Below are 19,912 nucleotides of genomic sequence, written 5' to 3'. Positions count from 1 at the left end.
CACCAGAGCTTACACAAGGATTGGAGAAATGAAGTCTTGTGCCCTGGAGTATTAATGTCTTTGAAGTGTGATTCTTATTTACCCACTCAGCCTAATCTTTGTCAGGCACTGTGGTGAAAGATGCATAGAGCTTGATTTTGGGAATTAGAAGTTACACTCAGGCAGATCTACTGATGTACCTGGGTAAATGGTTCAGAGTGAAGTCTGAGTACTAAGCAATAAGGCAAGATTTCTTATGGGCTCAGAAACTGCAATATCGGGAGAAGCAGCTCTGTAGAGATTTTAGCCAAACTCAAGTACATCTTCATCAGAACATGGCCTTTCCAGATGAGCACAAAAGCCATTTGATGAGCTCCCTCTGTAGGCATGTCCAAAGCAGGTTCCAGCCACTTTAGGGTATGACCTCATCAATTCATCCACTAACACGAGTCTGCAGTCCTTGCTGAGAGCTTACCTTCCCTGGGCTCAAGAAGGATGCATGTAGCCCCAGCACTGGTGACTCACACCCGTCATCCTAGCCACTCAGGAGGCTGAGATCTGAGAATCTTGGTTTGAAGCCAGTCCAAGCAGGAAGTCCATGATACTCTTATCTCTAATTAATCAGCAAAAAGCTGGAAGTACATTTGATCGTATTATTGAAATGAACTTCAGGAAATAGAAACAAGAGGTTTTTCTTTGTTGCTGGTAAGGGAATAAAAAAGCTGAAATTGGAGGGTTAGCTCCAATGGTAAAGCCCTAGCCTTGAGCAAAACAAACAAACAAACAAAACCTCAAAGACAGGCCCTGAATTCAAGCCCAAGACCAGCACACACAAGAAGAAGGAGATATGTATGACTGTGTCCACAGCATTGACATTCCTTAAGTGTCACTCTCAGGTTGAATATCTTGGTAGCCTGGAGATGGTAGCTCTACTCTCAACCCTGTAGATGTAGAATATGGAGTCCCTTTGGTTTTGTATTAATATTTAAAGCCTGACCTTTATTTTTTGACACATTATTTGCTGAGTAGCTACTCTATGCATGGGATAAAAATCAAGATGTTAGGGACAGGGAATGTGGCTTAATGGTAGAGTGCTTGCCTAGCATGCATGAACCCCTGGGTTCAATTCCTCAGCAGCACATAAACAGAAAAAGCTGGAAGTAGTGCTGTGGCCCAAGTGGTAGAGTGGTAGCCTTGAGCAAAAGAAGCTCAGGAATACTGCCCAGACTGAGTTCAAGCCCCAGGACTGCCCCCCCCCCAAAAAATCAAGATGCTAGCTGGTCGCTGGGTGGCTCACGCCTGTACTCCTAGCTCCTCAGGAGGCTGAGATATGAAGGTCACAGTTCAAAGCCAGCCAGGGCAGGAAAGTCCATGAAACTTAATTAACCACCAGAAAATTGGAAGTAGAGCTGTGTAGTAGTAGAGCACTAGCCTTGAACAAAAAGGACTCAGGGGCAGTGCCTAGGCTTTGAGTTGGAGCCCCATGACCAACAACAACAACAAAAAAAAGGAGACACAAGGCTAGTGTAACATGAAGGAACACTTCCTTTGATCAGCTCCAGATTCATATGAAAGCCCTCTTTCCTTCTCCACCCTCCCCTTCTGCCTCAGCCCCTTCCGGACTCTGAACCCCTTGAGAGCTGGCGACAAGCCGTACTGAGCTCTGCAAGTGGGTCATCAGTGCTGCTTCCCTAGCAGGGCTTGATGGTGTTCAGGCAGACAGAAGGATCGGATGGGCAGCCGCTCACCTTGAAACCGTGCCGGCAAGGGCAGGTTCAGGCCACCTGCACAGTGCAGGACCCCTGAGTTTCACGGGCACTGTGGATCCTTAGGGTGAGAAGAGGCATTTGTAGCTCTGCATGACTATTTAGAAGCCCATGTCACTGCTGAGCTGGGAGGCAGAAATCCCAGCAAGCAGCCGGCAAACCCCACCAGGGCAGTCTCCTTGACGGGCTCATGTTTCTCGCACTTAGATTGTCTTTAGTGCCATCTGTCACCCCTCCTCCCCCCCCCGCCCCCTCCATCCACTCAGTCTCCCAAGAAAGGGAAGGTTCTGCTCAGGCTCAAGCAGAATCCACAGCAACGGCTTCCAGATCTCTTTAGATTTCATTTAAGACAAACAAAATAAGAATCATCGTTTCTTTCTTGTTTTAAAATTCAGGGGTTGCACCAGGCAGTCAATGGCCTGGGATGGTATTACCACAAATTCAAGAAAAATTATGCCAGAGCAGCAAAGTACTGGTTAAAAGCAGAAGAAATGGGGAACCCTGATGCGTCCTACAATCTGGGGGTCCTATATTTAGACGGCATTTTCCCAGGAGTTCCAGGAAGGAATCTGGTAAGTGAGCTGAGACCAACCGGAGGATGTCGTCATGCAATCATGAGAGCTTGTGGAAGGTGCCGTGTGTGCCAGCCTGAACTATATACCAGAGAGGATCGGGGAATGAGGCTGGGGTCTGCCTTCACCGAGCTCAGGATCCAATATGGGGGCAGGAGGGTAAAGAACAAAGGATGCATTTCTCCAGGTGCCGAGACATAGCGGCACCACACAAACAGATCTAGAGAGGGAAATCGGGAAAGGCTAGCACAACCAGGAGGGCTGTGTGGAGGAGGCTGAGGCGTGAGCTAGGAGAGGGCAGGCAAGTGAGGCAGGTGGGAATGAGTGGGACATGACCACCGCACCATCTCACTAGCAGTGGAGAGTGGGTGCAGCTGGGGTTGCCTAGGGTTCCCTTGTGCCACAATACTGAAGCAGAAGCGCAGGTCTTTGGTGTTGCGTGTGCCCTGCACCTCACACAACAAGCAGCTCACATCATACTATGACGATGCCCATGCACCACACAGTGACAGAGTCTATCTGTGAGCAGATAGATAACTGCATCTACACTAGGCCGAGTCTGCATTGGAATCCCAGGGGAAGGGGACCCTCTCTATCCAGAAGCAGCCGGTGAACAGCTACTCTTGCCAGGCCCTGGTCTGCACAGGGCCAGAGCAGCAGGCCAAACAGCCCTCCTCTGGGGCAGCTTCCATGCCCCTTTGGGGGACAAAGACAATCACAGATAGCTGATATGAGGGGAGGTGGGGGTTAAAGCAGCACGCTGGGCGGGAGAGGTGGAGAGATGCTATTTCACAGGGGAGATGGGGAAGTTGCCTCTCATGAGGTGAGGTGACATTGTGCAGGCTCCAGAAGGAGTCTCCTGGTCACATGGAAGAACATTCCAGTGGGAGGTGGCAGATGGGGCAAAGGCCCTGCAAAAGGAGGCAGGCTCAGTGAACTAGAAGTAGGAGCAGTCAGCGGGCTGATGGGAGATGAGGCTGAGGAAGTGGATCACTATAGAAGGAAGTTTGGAGAGAGTCATTAACATGCCAGAGGCCACATAGCTCATCCACCGAGCCAGAACCTCGAACCTAACTGCCTGCAAAGCACAACGCTTCCAAAAAGAACAGTTCATGCCGGGCGCCAGTGACTCACGCCTCTAATCCTAGCTACTTGAGAGCCTGAAGTCGAAGGATTTCGATTCATTGTTGAATTCTGTTGCCTTGTATTTTATTAAGAACTTTTGCATCTATGTTCATCAGCGTGATGGGTCTATGGTTTTCTTTCTTTATTGGGTCCCTGCCTGGGTTGGGGACAGGTGTGATACTGGCTTCATAAAATGTATTTGGTAGTGATCCTTATATCTCATGGAAGAGGAGTATTGGTGCTGGTTTTACTTTAAAGGTTTTGAAGAATTCAGCTGTGGACCTATCAGGACCTAGACTTTTCCTTGATGGAAGACTCTACTACTTCCTTGATCGCATTGCTTCTTATGGGTCAGGATCACATTTCGAAGCCAACCCAGACAGGAAAGTCCGTGAGACACTTATCTCCAATTAACCACCAAAAGACTGGAAGTAGAACTGTGGCTCAAATGGTTGAACCTCAGCTATGAGTGAAAAAGATAAGGGAGAACTCCTAGTCCTGAATTCAAACCCTAGTACAGACACACAAAAGTCCTGCGTGCACACGCGCACAGGTACATATACACACACAAAGCAGTTCACTGCTCTGTAAATGATGGAAATTCATTATTTTCATTGCCAATGTAAGTGTTCGTTTTCTGTATTTCCCTCCACCTCTCTGATTACCCACAAGGCTGATATTTTTAGGCATTGAAGATGTCTGTTAACCTCCCACACATCTGGGAGCGTGGATTTATTTTATTGTCATATTCTAATTCTCACCTGCCTACTGGAAATGCAGTTTTTGTGCATGAGTTTAGAGAGGTATTAAGCAAGGTTAAAAAGCCAATGCCTGAGTTTTCACCCAGCATAACCTGTGACGTTGTCTCGGGTCTAGCGCTCAGGGGTGGCGATAGAACAAGATGTCACTGGTGCTCTGTGATTTCAGGCTGTCTTATGTATGGAGTCAATTTAATCAGCACAGTAGCTTCTGGCCAGGTCATACGTCCCTGGCTTTGGTGATGAGCTGTCTTCCTGGAACTGTTGCTTGTCCTGGTTTTCTGACAAGTGTCAGAAGTCACAAGCCCTGGTAAATGTGGGCCTTAAAATCCTCCCTGCCCTGGCTCTGGTGGTGGAAGCTCTGGGCCTGGGTGCCACCACTGACAGCCTTGTTTGGTCTTCTCTTCACAGACCTTAGCCGGGGAATATTTCCACAAGGCTGCCCAGGGGGGACACATCGAGGGGACCCTGTGGTGTTCCCTCTACTTCATCACTGGCAACCTGGAGACCTTCCCTAGAGATCCGGAGAAAGCTGTCGTGTAAGAATGACCAATGTTGCCTGGGATGGGAAAGCCATGTCCTCTTATGCCACCTGAGAAAGGGGGGCTTCCCTCTTCCTCACTCACTCCCTCCCTCCCTCCGTCCCTCCTTCCTGCCTTCCCTCCCACCAGCCTCTTTCTTCTTCCCTCCCTCCCTTCTTTTTCCCTCCCTCCTATACTTTTCTTCCTCTTTCCCTTTCTCTTTCCTTCTTCTCCCTCCCTACTTCCTTTCCTTCCCTCCTTTCTGCCTCTCCTCCCTCCCTTCCTCCCTCCCTCCCACCCTCTATCCTCTTTCTCCCTTCCTTCCTTCTTCCCTCCCTCCCTCCTTTCTGCCTTCCTTCTCTCCCTTGCTCTCTCCTTCTATCCATCTTGCTTCTTTCCGCTCCCCTCTCCCTCCCTTCCTTGTTCCTTCCTCTGTCCTTTTCTCCTTCTCTTCCTTCCTTCACTCCCTCCTTTCTTCCTTTTCTCTCTTCTTCCTCCCTCTCTCCCTACTTTCCACCTTTCTTCCTCCCTTCCTCCCCATTGCCCTCTCTCTTCTCCTCTATCCCTTCCTTTTCCCTCCCTCTTGCCTTCTTCCTTTGCATTTTTAAAACTAGGTTTCTTCTTTTATCACTTATACATGTATTTAGTTCAGACAGCCCAATCATTGACAAGGCAATTTTTAGTCTTTTTAAATTAAAAATTAACTAAGTCATCAAGGAAAACAGGCAATCCCTGCCTTCCAGCCCTCCCACCGCACCCCACCCCCACTTTCTGCTCGTGGAATAAATCACTTCCAATCTTCTCACTGTTTGCCTTCCTGTCTCATGTTCATGCCCCTGTCTTTGGTGGTGTTGTCATAGGCCTTGTCCAGTGATGCCCTGGGAAAGCCCCTCTGTGGTTCTTTTCCTCTGCCATCTTTCCTACCAGCAACTGACGCTCCATCTTCCCAAGAAAATTACCTGGTGTCAGGGTTGACATTGTCAAGGCCACGTGACTGCCACGTGGAGCAGAGCCACGTTGCAAACGATGCGTTGCTTTCCTATCTTAGGCGATCTATTCTTTCTACGAGACAATAATCATAGTTACCATCTATTTGCTTAGCCCTCTCTTTATATATATTTTAATCTTTTTTTTCTCTACCCTTTGATATCTCCAAATTCTCCTCCACCTAAATCTCCTCTTGATGTGGCCAGAACCATTTGGTATTCTTTTTTTTGTTGTTGTTGGTTGTGGGGCTTGAACTCTGGGCCTGGGCGCTGTCCCTCAGCTCTTCAGCTCAAGGCGAGCACTTCACTGCTTGAGCCACAGCACCACTTATGTTTTCTGGTGATTTATTGGAGATAAGAGTCTCATGGAGTTTCCTGTGCAGGCTGACTTTGAACTTAGATCCTCAGATCTCAGCCTCCTGAGAAGCTAGGATTACAGTGTAAGCCATCAATGCCCGGCTACTGCTTGGTATTCTTGAACCTTTTTGGTAGAATCTCTCAGGACAGTGCTATGACCGGAGGCTGACTTGGTCACCAGTGTGCAGGTTCTCTTTTCCTCCATCTACCTGTTTTGGGGAGACTTTTTTGGCCTTCTTTGCTGGACCCCTTTCTTCCTCTTTCCTGGCTTACATCCAGGTTTTTGCCCAGCCTATCTACAATAATTTCTTGAAGAATGGCCACCAGGAGGCACATTTTTGAGGTCTTGCCTCTGAAAATGTTTTCTTGGGTTGGCAAACCTTGACCCACAGATAAAATGTGAATCAGGCCTGTTGTGGGTAGCTCCAAGTGCTAAGCATTCCTTCTTTGAAGAGAAAGAGGAGGAGGAGAAAGAACAGTAACAAGACCACTTGTGGCCACACAGAGGAAAATATTTTCCATCTTGCCCTTAACAGAAAAACCCCATTACCTAGCTGTCTTGCAGGCTACCTCCTAGCTACACCTTGGTTCTCCAAAGTGTTTGGTTTTTTTTTCCTCATGAGATGTGTAGCATCAACCCATTCTGACTTGAACATGGTAATCTAACCAACTTACCCTGGCTTGAAGGCTTTTATCAGTCATGTGGCAGAACTGGTGTGAATCTTCTTGTTTTGGAGATTTTCCTGTTGTTTGTCCTTTACTGTTGATTGGTGGCTTAGTTCTAGTATGCGCAGAGAACATATTCTGAATGGTGGCAACCTTTTGAAATTTATGGAGAACTACTCCATGATCAGAATACAGTCACTTTTGATAAATACTTTCTGGTCCATTTTGTGAACTTGATGAATTCAATGTCAGTGTATTCATCAGTTATCTCAAGTTCATTAATTATATGGCTCAGACCTACATCCTTTCCGATTTGTCTTTTGTCTATTTACTGTATTAGTTAAGAACAGAAATGTGTTAAAATTCCCCATTGTGCTTATAGATTTATTCATCTCTCTTTTCAATTCTGTCAGTTTTGCATTGTGTATCTTAAATTTATGTCATATAGTCAGACAGATTGATTTTTTTTACCTTTGAGTTGATACTTTTATCAGCTTAGAGTTTATCTCCATAGATGCTTCTCACCTTAGCCTCTGTTTTCTGATGCTCATTCAATAATACCATTTTATTGTCAGAGTATATATATATTTTCCCCCCATCTTTTTGCTTTGAATATTTTTGTTCCTTAATTTTAATGCATGTCTCTTATAAGTCACATATAACTAGGATTTTGTACATTACTTACTCAATTTGGCAATTTTTTTTTTTGGGTCCGGTCATGGGGCCTGAACTCTGGGCCTGGGCGCTGTTCCTCAACTCTTCAGCTCAAGGCTAGTGCTCTACCACCTGAACCACAGCGCCACTCCCGGCTTTTTTCTTTTTGCTTATGGGGTGCTGAGGAATCGAACCCAGGGCCTCAGGCATGCAAGGCAGGTGCTCTACCACTGAGCCACCTTCCCAGCCCCGTTGGCAATTTTAGTTTGTAGCAGTTACATTTACTCTGTCTATATTTAATGTAGTCATAAGTATATTGTTTCATCTGTTTTGTGCCTTGTCTTGCCCTTCATTTGTATTAATCAAGTTTTTTGTTATTTTTTTTTGAGGGGGGGTTCTTTTGGGTTTTTTGTTTTGTTTTGTGTTTGCAAGTACTGGGGTTGAATTCAGGGCCTTGGCTCTCCTTGGCCTTTTTCTAAACTCAAGGCTAGTGTTCTATCACTAGAACAACATCTCCACCTCCAGCTTTTTTTTTTTTCAGTTGGTCATGGGGCTTGAACTCTGGGCCTAGGTTCTGTCCCTGAACTCTTCAGCTAAAGGCTAGTGCTCTACCACAGCACCGCTTCCTGTTTTCTAGTGGTTAATTGGGGGTAAGAGTCTCATGGACTTGCCCAGGCTGGTTTTGAACCAAGATCCTGAGATCTCAGCCTCCTGAGTAGTTGGGTTACAGGCACGAGCTACCAGTGCTCGGCCACTTCCAGCTTTTTGCTGGTTACTTCAAGATTGGAGTCTCATGGACTTTCCTGCACAGGCTGGCTTTGAATTGTGTTCCTCAGGTCTCAGCTTCCTGAAGGGCTAGCCACCAGTACCCAGCTTTAGTTAAGATTTTCCTTAAGACTATTTCTCCCTTTCACTTCTTTTTTTTTTTTTTTTTTGTCGGTCGTGGGGCTTGAACTCTGGGCCTGGGCGCTGTCCCTTAGCTCTTCAGCTCAAGGCGAGCGCTCTACCACTTGAGCTACAGCTCCACTTCCGGTTTTCTGGTGGTTTATTGGAGATAGGAGTCTCATGGTTTTTCCTGCCCGGGCTGGCTTTGAACCACGATCCTCAGATCTCAGCCTCCTGAGTAGCTAGGATTATAGGCGTGAGCCACCAGCGCCCGGCTTCCCTTTCACTTCTTGATCTGTGTTCTTACACTAGTCTTTTTTTTTCTTTTTAAGTCTAAAGATTATATCACCATTTCATGAAGCCCCACATTAGGAGACAGACAAAAAACAGAAATCATATGATAAATTAGAAAATACATTTTACTTATTTTAATTTATATTTTGTGGCACCTAGGACCTCATCCCTGAAAGTCAAGTACTCTTCCACGGAGCTACACTACTAGGCTCAATAAACATAGAACTCTTGGTGGAGATTATTTTCTCCGTGGCAATAGAGACTTTTCATTATGTATGTTGCATGTCTTTGTTTCCATTGAACACCATGCTAAGCATTCGTAAGTAAGGCCGCTAAGTGCAAAGCCTTCAGAGTGCATTTGCTTTAACTTCTTCACATTCAGTTCCGCCTTGTTGCTTTGTAAAAATTCTAACAAGCAAAATATTCCCCAAATGGGATTTATCGAGATCATATGAAGAAAAAAATGATTATTTAATTTGCCACAATTTGCTTATTTTTCCGTTCCCTTTCCTTTTCAGATGGGCAAAGCACGTAGCTGAGAAAAATGGCTACTTGGGCCACGTCATTCGCAAAGGCCTCAACGCCTACCTGGAGGGATCCTGGTAAGCTCGGGTTCCATGTTAGAGCCAGCTTTCTTGCCCCTTACCTTTTGGTCTATCAGTAGAGGCTTCGGAGAGGGAATGTGTTAAAATGCAACTGAAAAAGTAATTTGCAGGGAAATCAGAGCTTCTCAGTAATGCTATTCAGAGCATCACAGACTGATTGGCTGTTGATTGGAAAACATGGCATTTCCATGTTTAATTATACACAAAAATTAGTTCTCTAGGCCGAGTGTCCACAGCCATCAAGTTGCGGCATACACACACAAATACATTGATCCTTCCGCTCCTTCCTCTTGGTTTTAGAACTGGGGACCACATGAGAGGTGAGAGCCTCTGCCTTTCCTTGAAGTCCAGGATCTTCCCTTCTTGGGAATAAGGATCAGTATGCTTAAGGCTGACTCTGGGTACCTCTTTTCATAGATGGTTTCCTGTGTCTGTCATGACCGAGAGTCTAGAAGTGACTTGCTAGAAGTCACTTGGCAGTCTCCTGTGTTAAAACCAAATGATGTCCCCTTCTTAACCTACTGTGTGTGTGTGTGTGTGTGTGTGTGTGTGTGTGTGTGTGTGTTCTGAGGCTTGAGCTCAGGGCCTGGATGTATGTCCCTGAGCTTTTTGCACAAAACTAGTGCCACAGCTCCACTTCTGGATTTTTGGTGGCTAATTGGAGATAAACTCCATATAGGCTTTCCTGCCTAGACTATCTTTGAACTAAGATCCTCAGATCTCAGCTTCCTAAGTAGCAAGTATTACAGGTGTGGACCATCAGCACCCAGCTTGACCTTCTCTTAAAACTGATGTGTCCCATATTGTCCTGTAAGAAATTTGAACTCTCTCTCTCTCTCTCCACACACACACACACACACACACACACACACACACACACACACACGACTTACCGAGTCCATATTGTGTGCAAAGTGGTTTGCACATGAGCAGTCACCTCTTCAAACACGACCTGGCTGCTTTTTCCGGTCTTGTCAGGGCTGGTGCTCCTCCTTCGTGTCCCCTCAGGGCACATTTGCTTAGCTGTTTTATTGCCCAAATGATCTGGGTATTTCCATTCTCACTAAAATGGATATGCAAATCAGCAAGTATGCCTTCAGTCCACCCCTCCAGGACATAAGAGCAGGCTGGGTGTGAATCACACCTTGATCTGAACTTTAATTAAAAATAAAAATACAGATCTGAAAGAACGTTATTGTCCCTTTTGGCTCATCACTGACACACAAATCCACAGATACCATCTTGGCAAGCAAGAATCGCACATTAGAGCATGTAGGAGAAATGAGCCCAGTGAAAAAGGCATGGAATGCAGAGAGTGTGTTGTTGAAAGTTTATTGTCTGTGGCCTTACTTTGCACAATCGGAAAGAAATTTCCTTAAATGAAACTGCTGCTTTCCAACTATAAACATACCTTTTCATTTTTGTGGGATGTCATCTTGTTTCCTGAGTGAATCTCATAAAACTCAAATCTAGAGCTGAGCGTGGTGATGCATGACTGTAATCCTACAATCTGGGAGGTTGAAGTAGGAGGACTCAAGTTCAGAGCCAGCCTAGGCTTCACTATGAGACTTGTTTCTATGAGTGTGTGTGTGAGTGCACACGTGCACGTGCCTGTACTGGGGCTTAAACTCAAGGCCTACATTCCCCTTATTTTTTTAAATATAATTTTATTGTTATTACTAAGATGCTGAAAGGTGTACAGCGCCCTTATCTATTTTTACTAGAGGCTGGTGTTTACCACTTGAGCCACAAGCTCCATTTCTTACTTTTTGCTGGTTAACTGAAGGTATGAGTCACACAGACTTTCCTACCTGTGCTGGCTTTAAATCTCAATCCTCAGATCTCAGCCGCCTGAGTAGCCAGGATTACAGGCATGAGCCACCAGTGCTTGGCTGTGTCTCTGTTTCCAACCAAACATAAATAAGCAAAACCACCTCTCAAATCCAACTTGAGCACTCTCTCTCTCTCTCTCTCTCTCTCTCTCTCTTGTGTGTGTGTGTGGTGCACTCACACATTCTCTGTTCCCCCCCAAAGCTTCTCAGGTTGAAATCAATGTTCTAATTTCAAAGCATTTCTGTGCATAGCATATCTGCACACACACACACACACACACACACACTGAAATGACACAGTTTTCCCCATAAAGAGAATGTTTGCTCATAGCTAAGCATTCTTGCCTACTTTTCAATTTAACCTCACGGTGCACGTGAGCTAACGCGTGTAAATCTATGCCACGGAAGGTTAGGTGAATTAAAATGTCTTGTTTCCTTTCTCAGAGCTCTGAGATTCAACATGGGATTCCCCTCCCTGTTTGGGGTAGCAGGGAAGGAGAAGTGTACTTTGCACTGTGTGTGTGTGTGTGTGTGTGGTTGTGTGTATTGCAGTTAGCAGATTCAAATGCAGGCATCCTGACACACACCACAGGGGACCTTTGCTGCCCCACCCCTTCCACATGCATTTTCTCACATGCCCCACGTCCAGCTGGCCTCAGGGCCCTAGCACCTGCTGTTTCCTCTACCCCAGGAATCCCACTTTACTCCTTACTCCCTCTGACCTCCCATGTGAGTCTTGGCTGCTCTGTGTCATGGCTTGTATCCTGGTACTTGGCAAAAAGTCAGAGCAACCATAACTCTGGGGCCATGATCAATGTACAAAGAACTTGTGGGATTGGAGAAGGAAAGGCTTCTGTCTGTCTGTCACCCCTGTGAGCCTTAATGGCAGAGGTGTAGGTAGTATGGCCTTGGAGGATGGATGGGATTTCCCCTTAGTCATGCAAGGAACAACATTTACTCTAAAGGGAAGTTGAGGAACAAAAGCAGAGATAAGTTTGGGGTAAGTCTGGAAGTGGGGGGTGAGGGCTTGAACTCAGGGACTATAAACACTGTTCCCTTAGCTATTATGCACAAGGCAGGCTCTCTACCTCTTGAACTGCAGCTCCATTTTGGGCCTTTGGGTGGTTAATTGGAGATAAGAGTCTCATGGACTTTCCTGGTTTCAAACCTCCATCTTCAGACTGCAGCCTCCTGAGTAGCTAGGATTACAGGTGTGAGCCCTGGCACACAGCTCTATGTCTGGAAACTTTAAAGTCATTTAATTTCTATGAGAATTAAGTATAGAAATATATGTGTGTGTGTATATATGTATGCCAACGAAATATTCTCATATGGAACTTGGAATAGCAGATTATACACTTTTTACTTTATCTTAAGTAGTCAAGCAAGGAGAAGCTGAAGTGGGACCAGTTTGAGATTTAGGTAAAGGAAGCCAGCATTTGAGCTGAAGATGTGGCTTGAACCAGTTAAGTAGCTTTTCTTTGTTTATAGCATAGTGATACACATGAAATCATATGCAATGCATTTGTAAGTTCCAAAGCATAAGAATAAAATGAATGCCTGTAAACCATCCATCCTACTTGAGAAAACTAATACTACCAGTACCAGCTACTCCTTCCCAACTTGTGTCTGTCACAGATTAAATTCCCCTCCCTAGAAATAACCATCACTGAATTTTCTGGTCCTTTTCTCATTTTCCTTATACATTCTGCAACCTATCCATATATTCCTATGCAACGGATTGACATGGGCTTATGTCTGACCTTTATATTATTAAAATCATATGTCATTCTTCCACTTCTTTTTAAACTTAGTCTATTTTTAAGATTCCTACAGTTTGATACCTGCAGCTTGCTTTCATGTATTACAATTTATTTACATGCTTATTTATGAATTTTCATGTAAACACTAACTTGCACGGTTTCCTCTTACTCTTAAGGACAATATGGTCATGAACATTTTTCTGTGTATCTCCTGGCATATGAGGAAGATTTGCTACAGAATATAAACATGGGCTGGGAATCAGTGGCTCACTCCTGTAATTCTAGCTACTCAGGAGGGTGAGATCTGAGGATCATTGTTCAAAGCCAGCCTGAGCAGGAAAGTCCATGAGACACTTATCTCCAATAAAACCACCAGAAAACCAGAAGTGGCGCTGTGGCTCAAGTGGTAGAGCGCTCGCCTTGAACTGAAGAGCTGAGAGACAGCGTCCAGGCCCAGAGTTCAAGCCCCAGGACCAACGACAACAACAGCAAAAAAGGGTATAAACTTGGGAGTAGGGCTCTGGGCCTCAGAATAGGCACCTGCTAAACCTTCAAGCCAATACCAGTTGTTTTCCAAGATTGTTTCTTTTTTCTTTTTTTTAACTAATTTAGTCTTCTTCCTACCACTTACAAATATCTGTTTCTTCATATGCCTGCTGAGGTTATTTTGTGATTTTGGTTTTTATTTTTGGTCTGGTTGTGGGCCTGAACTCCGGGCCTGCGCACTGTCCCTCAGCTCTTCAGCTCAAGGCTAGTGTTCTACCACTTGAGCCACAGTGCCACTTCCAGCTTTTTTTTTCTGCTTATGTGGTGCTGAGGAATTGAACCCAGGGCCTCATGCATGCAAGGCAAGCGCTCTACCACTAAGCCACCTTTCCGGCTTTTTTCTTTCTTTCTTTCTTTTCTTTCTTTCTTCTTTCTTTCTTTCTTTCTTTCTTTTCTTTCTTTCTTTCTTTCTTTCTTTCTTTCTTTCTTTCTTTCTTTCTTTCTTTCTTTCTTTCTTTCTTTCTTTCTTTCTTTCTTTCTTTCTGTGTCAGTACTAAGGCTTGAATTCAGGGCCTCAGGCTCTTGCTTGGCTTTTTCCTCTCAAAGATGGCACTCTATCCTTTGGGCCATATCTCCACTTCTGGCTTTTTGCTAGTGAGAAGAGTGTCAGATTGGTCTACCTGGGCTGGCTTCAAACCTCCATCCTCAGGTCTCAACCTCCTAATTAGTTAAGATTCCACCAGTCCTGGCCCCTTGCTGAGTATGACTGAAGAGAAGATTCTGTTTGGCCTGGAGAACTCTTAGTCTCCACAGAAGAAACATCTAGTACCCATACTACTGGAACCATCTTTGTCAAAATGGAGTCAAGGATGGGGGCTGGAAATGTGGCTTAGTGGTAGAGTGCTGGTCTAGCATGCATGAAGCCCTGAGTTCGATTCCTAAGTACCACATACATGGAAAAAGCTGCAAGTGGTGCTGTGGCTCAAGTGGTAGAGTGCTAGCCTTGAGCAAAAGAAGCTCTGGGACAATGCTCAGGCCCTGAGTTCAAGCCCCAGGACTGGCAAAAAAAAAAAAAAAATGGAGTCAAGGCAACTTGTTTCTTGGCTTCTTTCTCATGACCTTCTCATCTCCCCAGAGGTAAATAGGAAACAGACGTGGTTGGCTCTCTCTCACCTACGATGTGACTTCTTTATGCCATCTATTTTGTTCTAACTGAACGGAAGCATCCATCAATGTCCCCAGTTCATCCCTCTTTTTCATTTTCATGCGAGTGAATTTACTCTGGGTGTTATTTCCAAATTACATGTGTCACTTTGCTGCGCTTGGGCTTGTCTGTGTGGTTCCAAGATTTATGTGGGGTCGTTTTGAAAAAGAGTGTGATTGAAAAGAAGGCTTTCTGCTGTATTGGCATAATGGGGAGAATAAAAGCTGTCAGGCCGCAGGTGGTCCTTGGACACCAGAAGGAGTTAGCAAGGAAAGTCCAGCTGTCATGTTTCATTTCTCTCTGCCTTACCATGTATGTTTTATCTGGGAGATGCGTATTTTATTGCCCTTTGACTTAAACAAACCCCAAATACTTAACCCTGGAGGTTAGCTGTACAGGGGAAGCTTGAGCAAGACAAGGAGATATAAGTTCCTGCTGAAAGAGATTCACCTTTTTCAGTACAGAAGTGAACTCCACAGAGACCCCAGGATCTTTTCCCCCACCCATCCTATCGGAGCTGCAGCAAGCGTTGGCAGAAGAAAAAAAAAAAAAACAGAGGAAATAATATGGTTTTTCGAGAAACTGCTCAGAGGTTCTCAAATTCACAATTCATAGCAAGTAGCCAAAGAATTGATTCTTGAAATGTATTATTCTAGCCAGGTGCTGGTGGCTCATGCCTATAATCCTAGCTACTCAGGAGGCTGAGATCTGAGGATTGCAGTTCAAAGCCAGCTCAGTCAGCCAAGTCCATGAGAACTGAAAGTGGCGCTGTGGCTCAAGTGGTAGAGCGCTAGCTTTGAGCTGAAGAGATGAGGGACAGTGCCCAAGCCCAGAGTTCAAACCCCAGGACCACCACCAACAACTCTTATATCCAGCTAACCACCAGAAAACCAGAAGCGACTCTGTGGCTCAGAGTGGTAGAGCACTACCTTGAGCAAAAAAGCTCAGGGACAGTGCCCAGACCCTGAGTTTAAGCCCCATGACCCCCAACCAACCAACAAACAAATAAATAAATGTATTCTAAAAGTTCTAGGACAAGTCTGCGCCAGGTCTTGTGAGAGCGTAGCAGGCGAACCCGAACCTCTTTTCTGTGCATGTCTTTCTTATCTGTACCCATTCTTAATCTCAGTCACATGATTGTTGGGGTATAGGGGGTTCAGCTCAGGGTAATGGAAATGAAACTTGAGGCCTGAGTGTTTTCCCACTTGGAAAGAAATCATGGTAGGGCAGGAGAGTTTTGAGGTTTGTCTTTGGGTTTCTAGCCATTAGCAAGTACTGAGCAAGTGCTTGATCTGAAATATAAGTGTCAAAATCACTGCCAATAATACTGGGAATGGCTTTTTGTACATGTGTATGTGTGCCAATACTAGAGCTTGAACTCAAGGCCTGGGTGCTGTCTTAGCTTTTTTGCTTAAGGCTGGTACCCTACCACTTGAGTCACAGCTCCACTTCTGGCTGTTCACTGGTTAACTGGAGATAAGAGTCTCATGGACTTTCCTTCCTGGGCTCTGAACCTCAATCCTCAGATCTCAGCCTCCTGAATAGCTAGGATTAGAGTCATGAGCTGCCAGCACCCGGTATTGCAATGGCTTCTATGGAGATATGGATAAGTGAATGTGGAGAAGCTGCTTGGGGTGGGAGTGACATCTTTGTCAAATTTTAATAAGCTGGAAAAGCTGGTGAGGGACGTCCAACCCTCCCCACCCCCAGCCCCTGTGAGCTCACGCTTCAATGTACAGAGTGAATTGGATGATGGTGGCATTGATGCACACGGGCACCGCGTCGTGATTGATTTTGCAGATGGAAGACAGAGGCGGATTTCTGCTCAGTACTTCTGTTGACATCAGTGTTTTCAGACATCAAATTTTGATAGGTTTTGGTTCCTTTTTGATGGAAATGCTTACACATCCTAGAAAATCTCCTCATGGTTTATGTAATAATAGGGAGAGCAAGAAGTCTTCCTATAAAGCTTGTTCTTTCCACCCTCCCCTATCTCCCAGGAAACTTCACAGAGGTGAGATATTGTCTTCATAAAGTTTCTCATAGCAAGTGCTCTTACCCCATGCCCATCCCCCACATCTCAGTTGGGTTTTTTTGTTTGTTTGTTTGTTTGTTTTTCCAGTCAGTCGTAGGGCTTGAACTCTGGGCCTGGGCACTGTCCCTGAGCTCTTCAGCTCAAGGTTAGCATTCTACCACTTGAGCCACAACACCACTTCCAGTTTTCTGGTGGTTTAATTGGAAATAAGAATCTAGGAGACTGGGCTGGGAAGGTGGCTCAGTGGTTGAGTGCTTGCCTTGCATGCCTGAGGCCCTGGGTTCGATTCCTCAGCACCACATAAACAGAAAAAGCCAGAAGTGGCGCTGTGGCTCAAGCGGTAGAGCGCTCGCCTTGAGCTGAAGAGCTGAGGGACAGCGCCTAGGCCCAGAGTTCAGGTCCATGACCGGCTAAAAAAAAAAAAGAAAAAAAAATTAAAAAAAAAAAAGAATCTAGGAGACTTTCCTGCCCAGGCTGGCTTTGAACCGTGATCCTCAGATCTCAGCCTCCTGAGTAGCTAGGATTACAGACATGAGCCACCAGCACTCGGCGCGCCTCAGTTTTAATAGCTATAGCAAAATGGGTTTCTGCTGTCCAACCAAGACACAGAGTGTTATGTGAGTCATGGTCGGTCCAGCCAGTCCTGGTGGCAGGGGGTGTTGGTCTAATATTTGACCTTGACCTTCTCCTTCCCTCCTGCGTCCCTGCTGGAAACTGAGGCATTAGCATGCCCATGTGTCTCCAAACAAATGTGAGATTACACAGCCTTCACAACAAGACCTTGTTATAAAAGATGGGGCTTTCTACTGAGCCTCCCTTCCTGGCCTTTCTTCTGTCTGGGGGTGAGCTTGGGTTGTTGTTGTTGTTTGTTTGGGCTTTTTTGTGCTGGTCCTGGGGCCTGGCCTGGGTACTGTCCTTTAGCTTTTTTCGCTTAAGGGTGGTACTCTACCACTTGATCCACAGATCCACCTCCAAGTGTTTTGGTTAATTGGAGATAAGAGTCTCATGGACTTTTCTGCCTGGGCTGGCTTTGAACTGTGATCCTAAGATCTCAGCCTCCTGAATGGCTAGGAACATAGTCATGAGCCTCCAGTGAGACCTGACTTATTTGTTGTTATTGTTGCTGTGAAAAGGGGATGTACTGTTTTGTATTCTGTTTTTTAAAAAAATGTGCACAGAATGGAAAATTGTGTATTAACATATTTTTGCATATGGGGGAAGGTTTTGTGTGTGTGTGTGCGCGCCAGTCCCGGTGCTTGAACTCTGGGGCCTAGGTGCTGTCCATGAGCCATTTTGCTCAAGGCTGGGCATTCTACCACTTGAGCCACAGCACCATTTCTGGTTGTTTGGGGTGGCTAATTGGAGATAAGAGTCTCATGGACTTTCCTTCCAGGACTGGCTTCAAATTGCCAACTTCAGATCTCAGCCTACTGAGTAGCTAAGATTAGCCTACTGTAAGCCTCCAACACCCAGATTCTTTCTGTGTTTTGAATGGCCATGGTGAAAGTGGACTCCTTAAACCAGTCACTGACTTTCAGATATTCAAGTTCTTTCTGGTTTGCTTTGTTGTCATTGAACAGCTCTACTCTGGACTTCTTGGCAACTAAACCTATCTCTGTTCCTTTCCAGTCAACATTACAGGGAGAAGGATAGGGCTAAAAGGTGTGTGAATTCCTAAAACTTGCCAAATTAGTATGGCTACCTGGTGGTCCTTTAGAGCCATTGCAAGAATTGCCAATTGGCCTGCACACTAGGGCTTGGATGGAGGGGTATGTCCACTACCCCAACCCCTGTCATTACTGCACACGAGAATCCTACGTCAGTCTTTGAATGGATTGTAAAGTAGTCTCTCATTGTTCTGTAATTGCCAACGACATCCAACATTCATTCAGTCATGTGCTTTGGCCACTGCTATCAAGCGCCTGTCCTTTGCCAAACTTGTAATGCACGACAAAAGCTCTGCTTTAATTAAGCTTGTTCAGAATCCTAAGCCGTAGAAAGCTTTTCACAAAACAGAACTGTAAAGCTCAGAGCTTTTTCTTAATACCTCTTATCTCCTCTAAGCCAAGAAGGAAGAATTCAAGAGCTCAGGATTGATAAACACATCCTCAAGCCTGCGCTTGGCCTACCATTTGGCCAGTAGAGGTCACTGTTGCATTGACTAGCTCCCAGTTTAATCTGCAACTTCAGACTTAAAGATAGAAAATAAATCAGTGCAGACAGTATTTTTAACAGTTTTTATTTAAAAAAAAACACAACAAATTCAGGGCTTTGTGGTTTTATAAAAAGAAAACTGCCTATTTTCTGCACTCTTATGCTTGAATATAAAGCTCTCTGCAAATATTAGGAAGAACCCGTTTATGAAATTTATTATTAATCATCTAAATTTTTAGGCATGAAGCTTTGCTGTACTATGTGTTAGCAGCAGAAACTGGGATTGAAATATCACAGACGAATTTAGCCCACATCTGTGAGGAGAGGCCGGTAAGTACATGAATACTTTTCCAAGTAGAATCTCCAGGATCAAAGATCATGAATTGGGGGGGGGGGAATAGGGGAGGTAATTAGTCACTTGACCAAAATATTCATGAATTAACATTTTCCTCCTGGTTTACCTCGTAGGAGCTGGCTGGGAGATACTTGGGTGTGAATTGTGTCTGGAGATACTATAACTTCTCTGTGTTTCAGATCGATGCGCCTTCATTTGGTATGTATAGAAAAACAGGTGCTGAACGGAAGCCTTGGAAACTTTTCATCTTCTGTAATGGGGAACAGCTGACAGCTTTGTGTGGCGAGTGATATTGCTAAGCAATTAGGAAGAGAAGTGAAAGACCTCTGCTAAGAAGGTTAATGCTAAACTGCTCTCCGCCCCCAGGCCCACGCCCTCCTCCTTGCCCCTGGTCCTGAGGTGTAGTGGGAACCCATGACCCCATAGAATGCTATGAGGATGCAGGTTCCTGGGCTGCTTATTTTGCTATGCTGCTATCTTCCCTGTGGTGGAGGCTGGCCTTCAGGACCCGGATGTTGCTCAAGGGCTTCTGATGAATTTCAGCCAATGGGGGCCCTGGTGGGCGGGTAGCCTAGTAGGAGGCATTCCTCCCTCTGTCCACAGTTGTGCCCAGTTTCTGCCACTGACTGCCCTTCCGTGGCTCCACCCACTCCCTCCAGCCAGCTCTGCTCCCACTGACTGCCCTGCCGTGGCTCCACCCACTCCCTCCAGCCAGCTCTGCTCCCACAGGACCAGGAGGCTCTGGTGTTCCACAGCCACACTCAGACCTAGCTTCCTCCAGGCTTAGCTTTATAGCTCCCCCAAAACCTAGCAATCACTTTTCCATGATGAAACTTCTCTCTCTAGCTCCCCATGATGGATTCTGCTCTTCCAGTTGAACATTGGTACCTACCCTCTTAGCCACACATCAACTTT

The 19,912-nt window shown here is 45.5% G+C and overlaps 1 protein-coding gene across 1 annotated transcript in view; it reads left to right on the top strand.

Moving 5' to 3' along the window:
• Sel1l3 (sel-1 suppressor of lin-12-like 3 (C. elegans)) overlaps positions 1 to 19,912 on the top strand; it is a 113,206-nt gene that overhangs the window by 76,800 nt on the left and 16,494 nt on the right. The window contains exons 14-20 of the mRNA XM_013008872.1: positions 1,044 to 1,072; positions 1,403 to 1,436; positions 2,141 to 2,317; positions 4,612 to 4,739; positions 9,082 to 9,165; positions 18,882 to 18,972; positions 19,111 to 19,195. Of these exons, the coding sequence (XP_012864326.1) occupies positions 1,044 to 1,072; positions 1,403 to 1,436; positions 2,141 to 2,317; positions 4,612 to 4,739; positions 9,082 to 9,165; positions 18,882 to 18,972; positions 19,111 to 19,195 (628 nt within the window). The remainder of the gene's footprint in view (positions 1 to 1,043; positions 1,073 to 1,402; positions 1,437 to 2,140; positions 2,318 to 4,611; positions 4,740 to 9,081; positions 9,166 to 18,881; positions 18,973 to 19,110; positions 19,196 to 19,912) is intronic.

The sequence above is a fragment of the Dipodomys ordii genome, unplaced genomic scaffold (genome assembly GCF_000151885.1).
Source record: "Dipodomys ordii isolate 6190 unplaced genomic scaffold, Dord_2.0 Scaffold8, whole genome shotgun sequence".
NCBI lineage: Eukaryota > Metazoa > Chordata > Mammalia > Rodentia > Heteromyidae > Dipodomys > Dipodomys ordii.
This window is presented reverse-complemented; position numbering and strand designations above follow the sequence as displayed.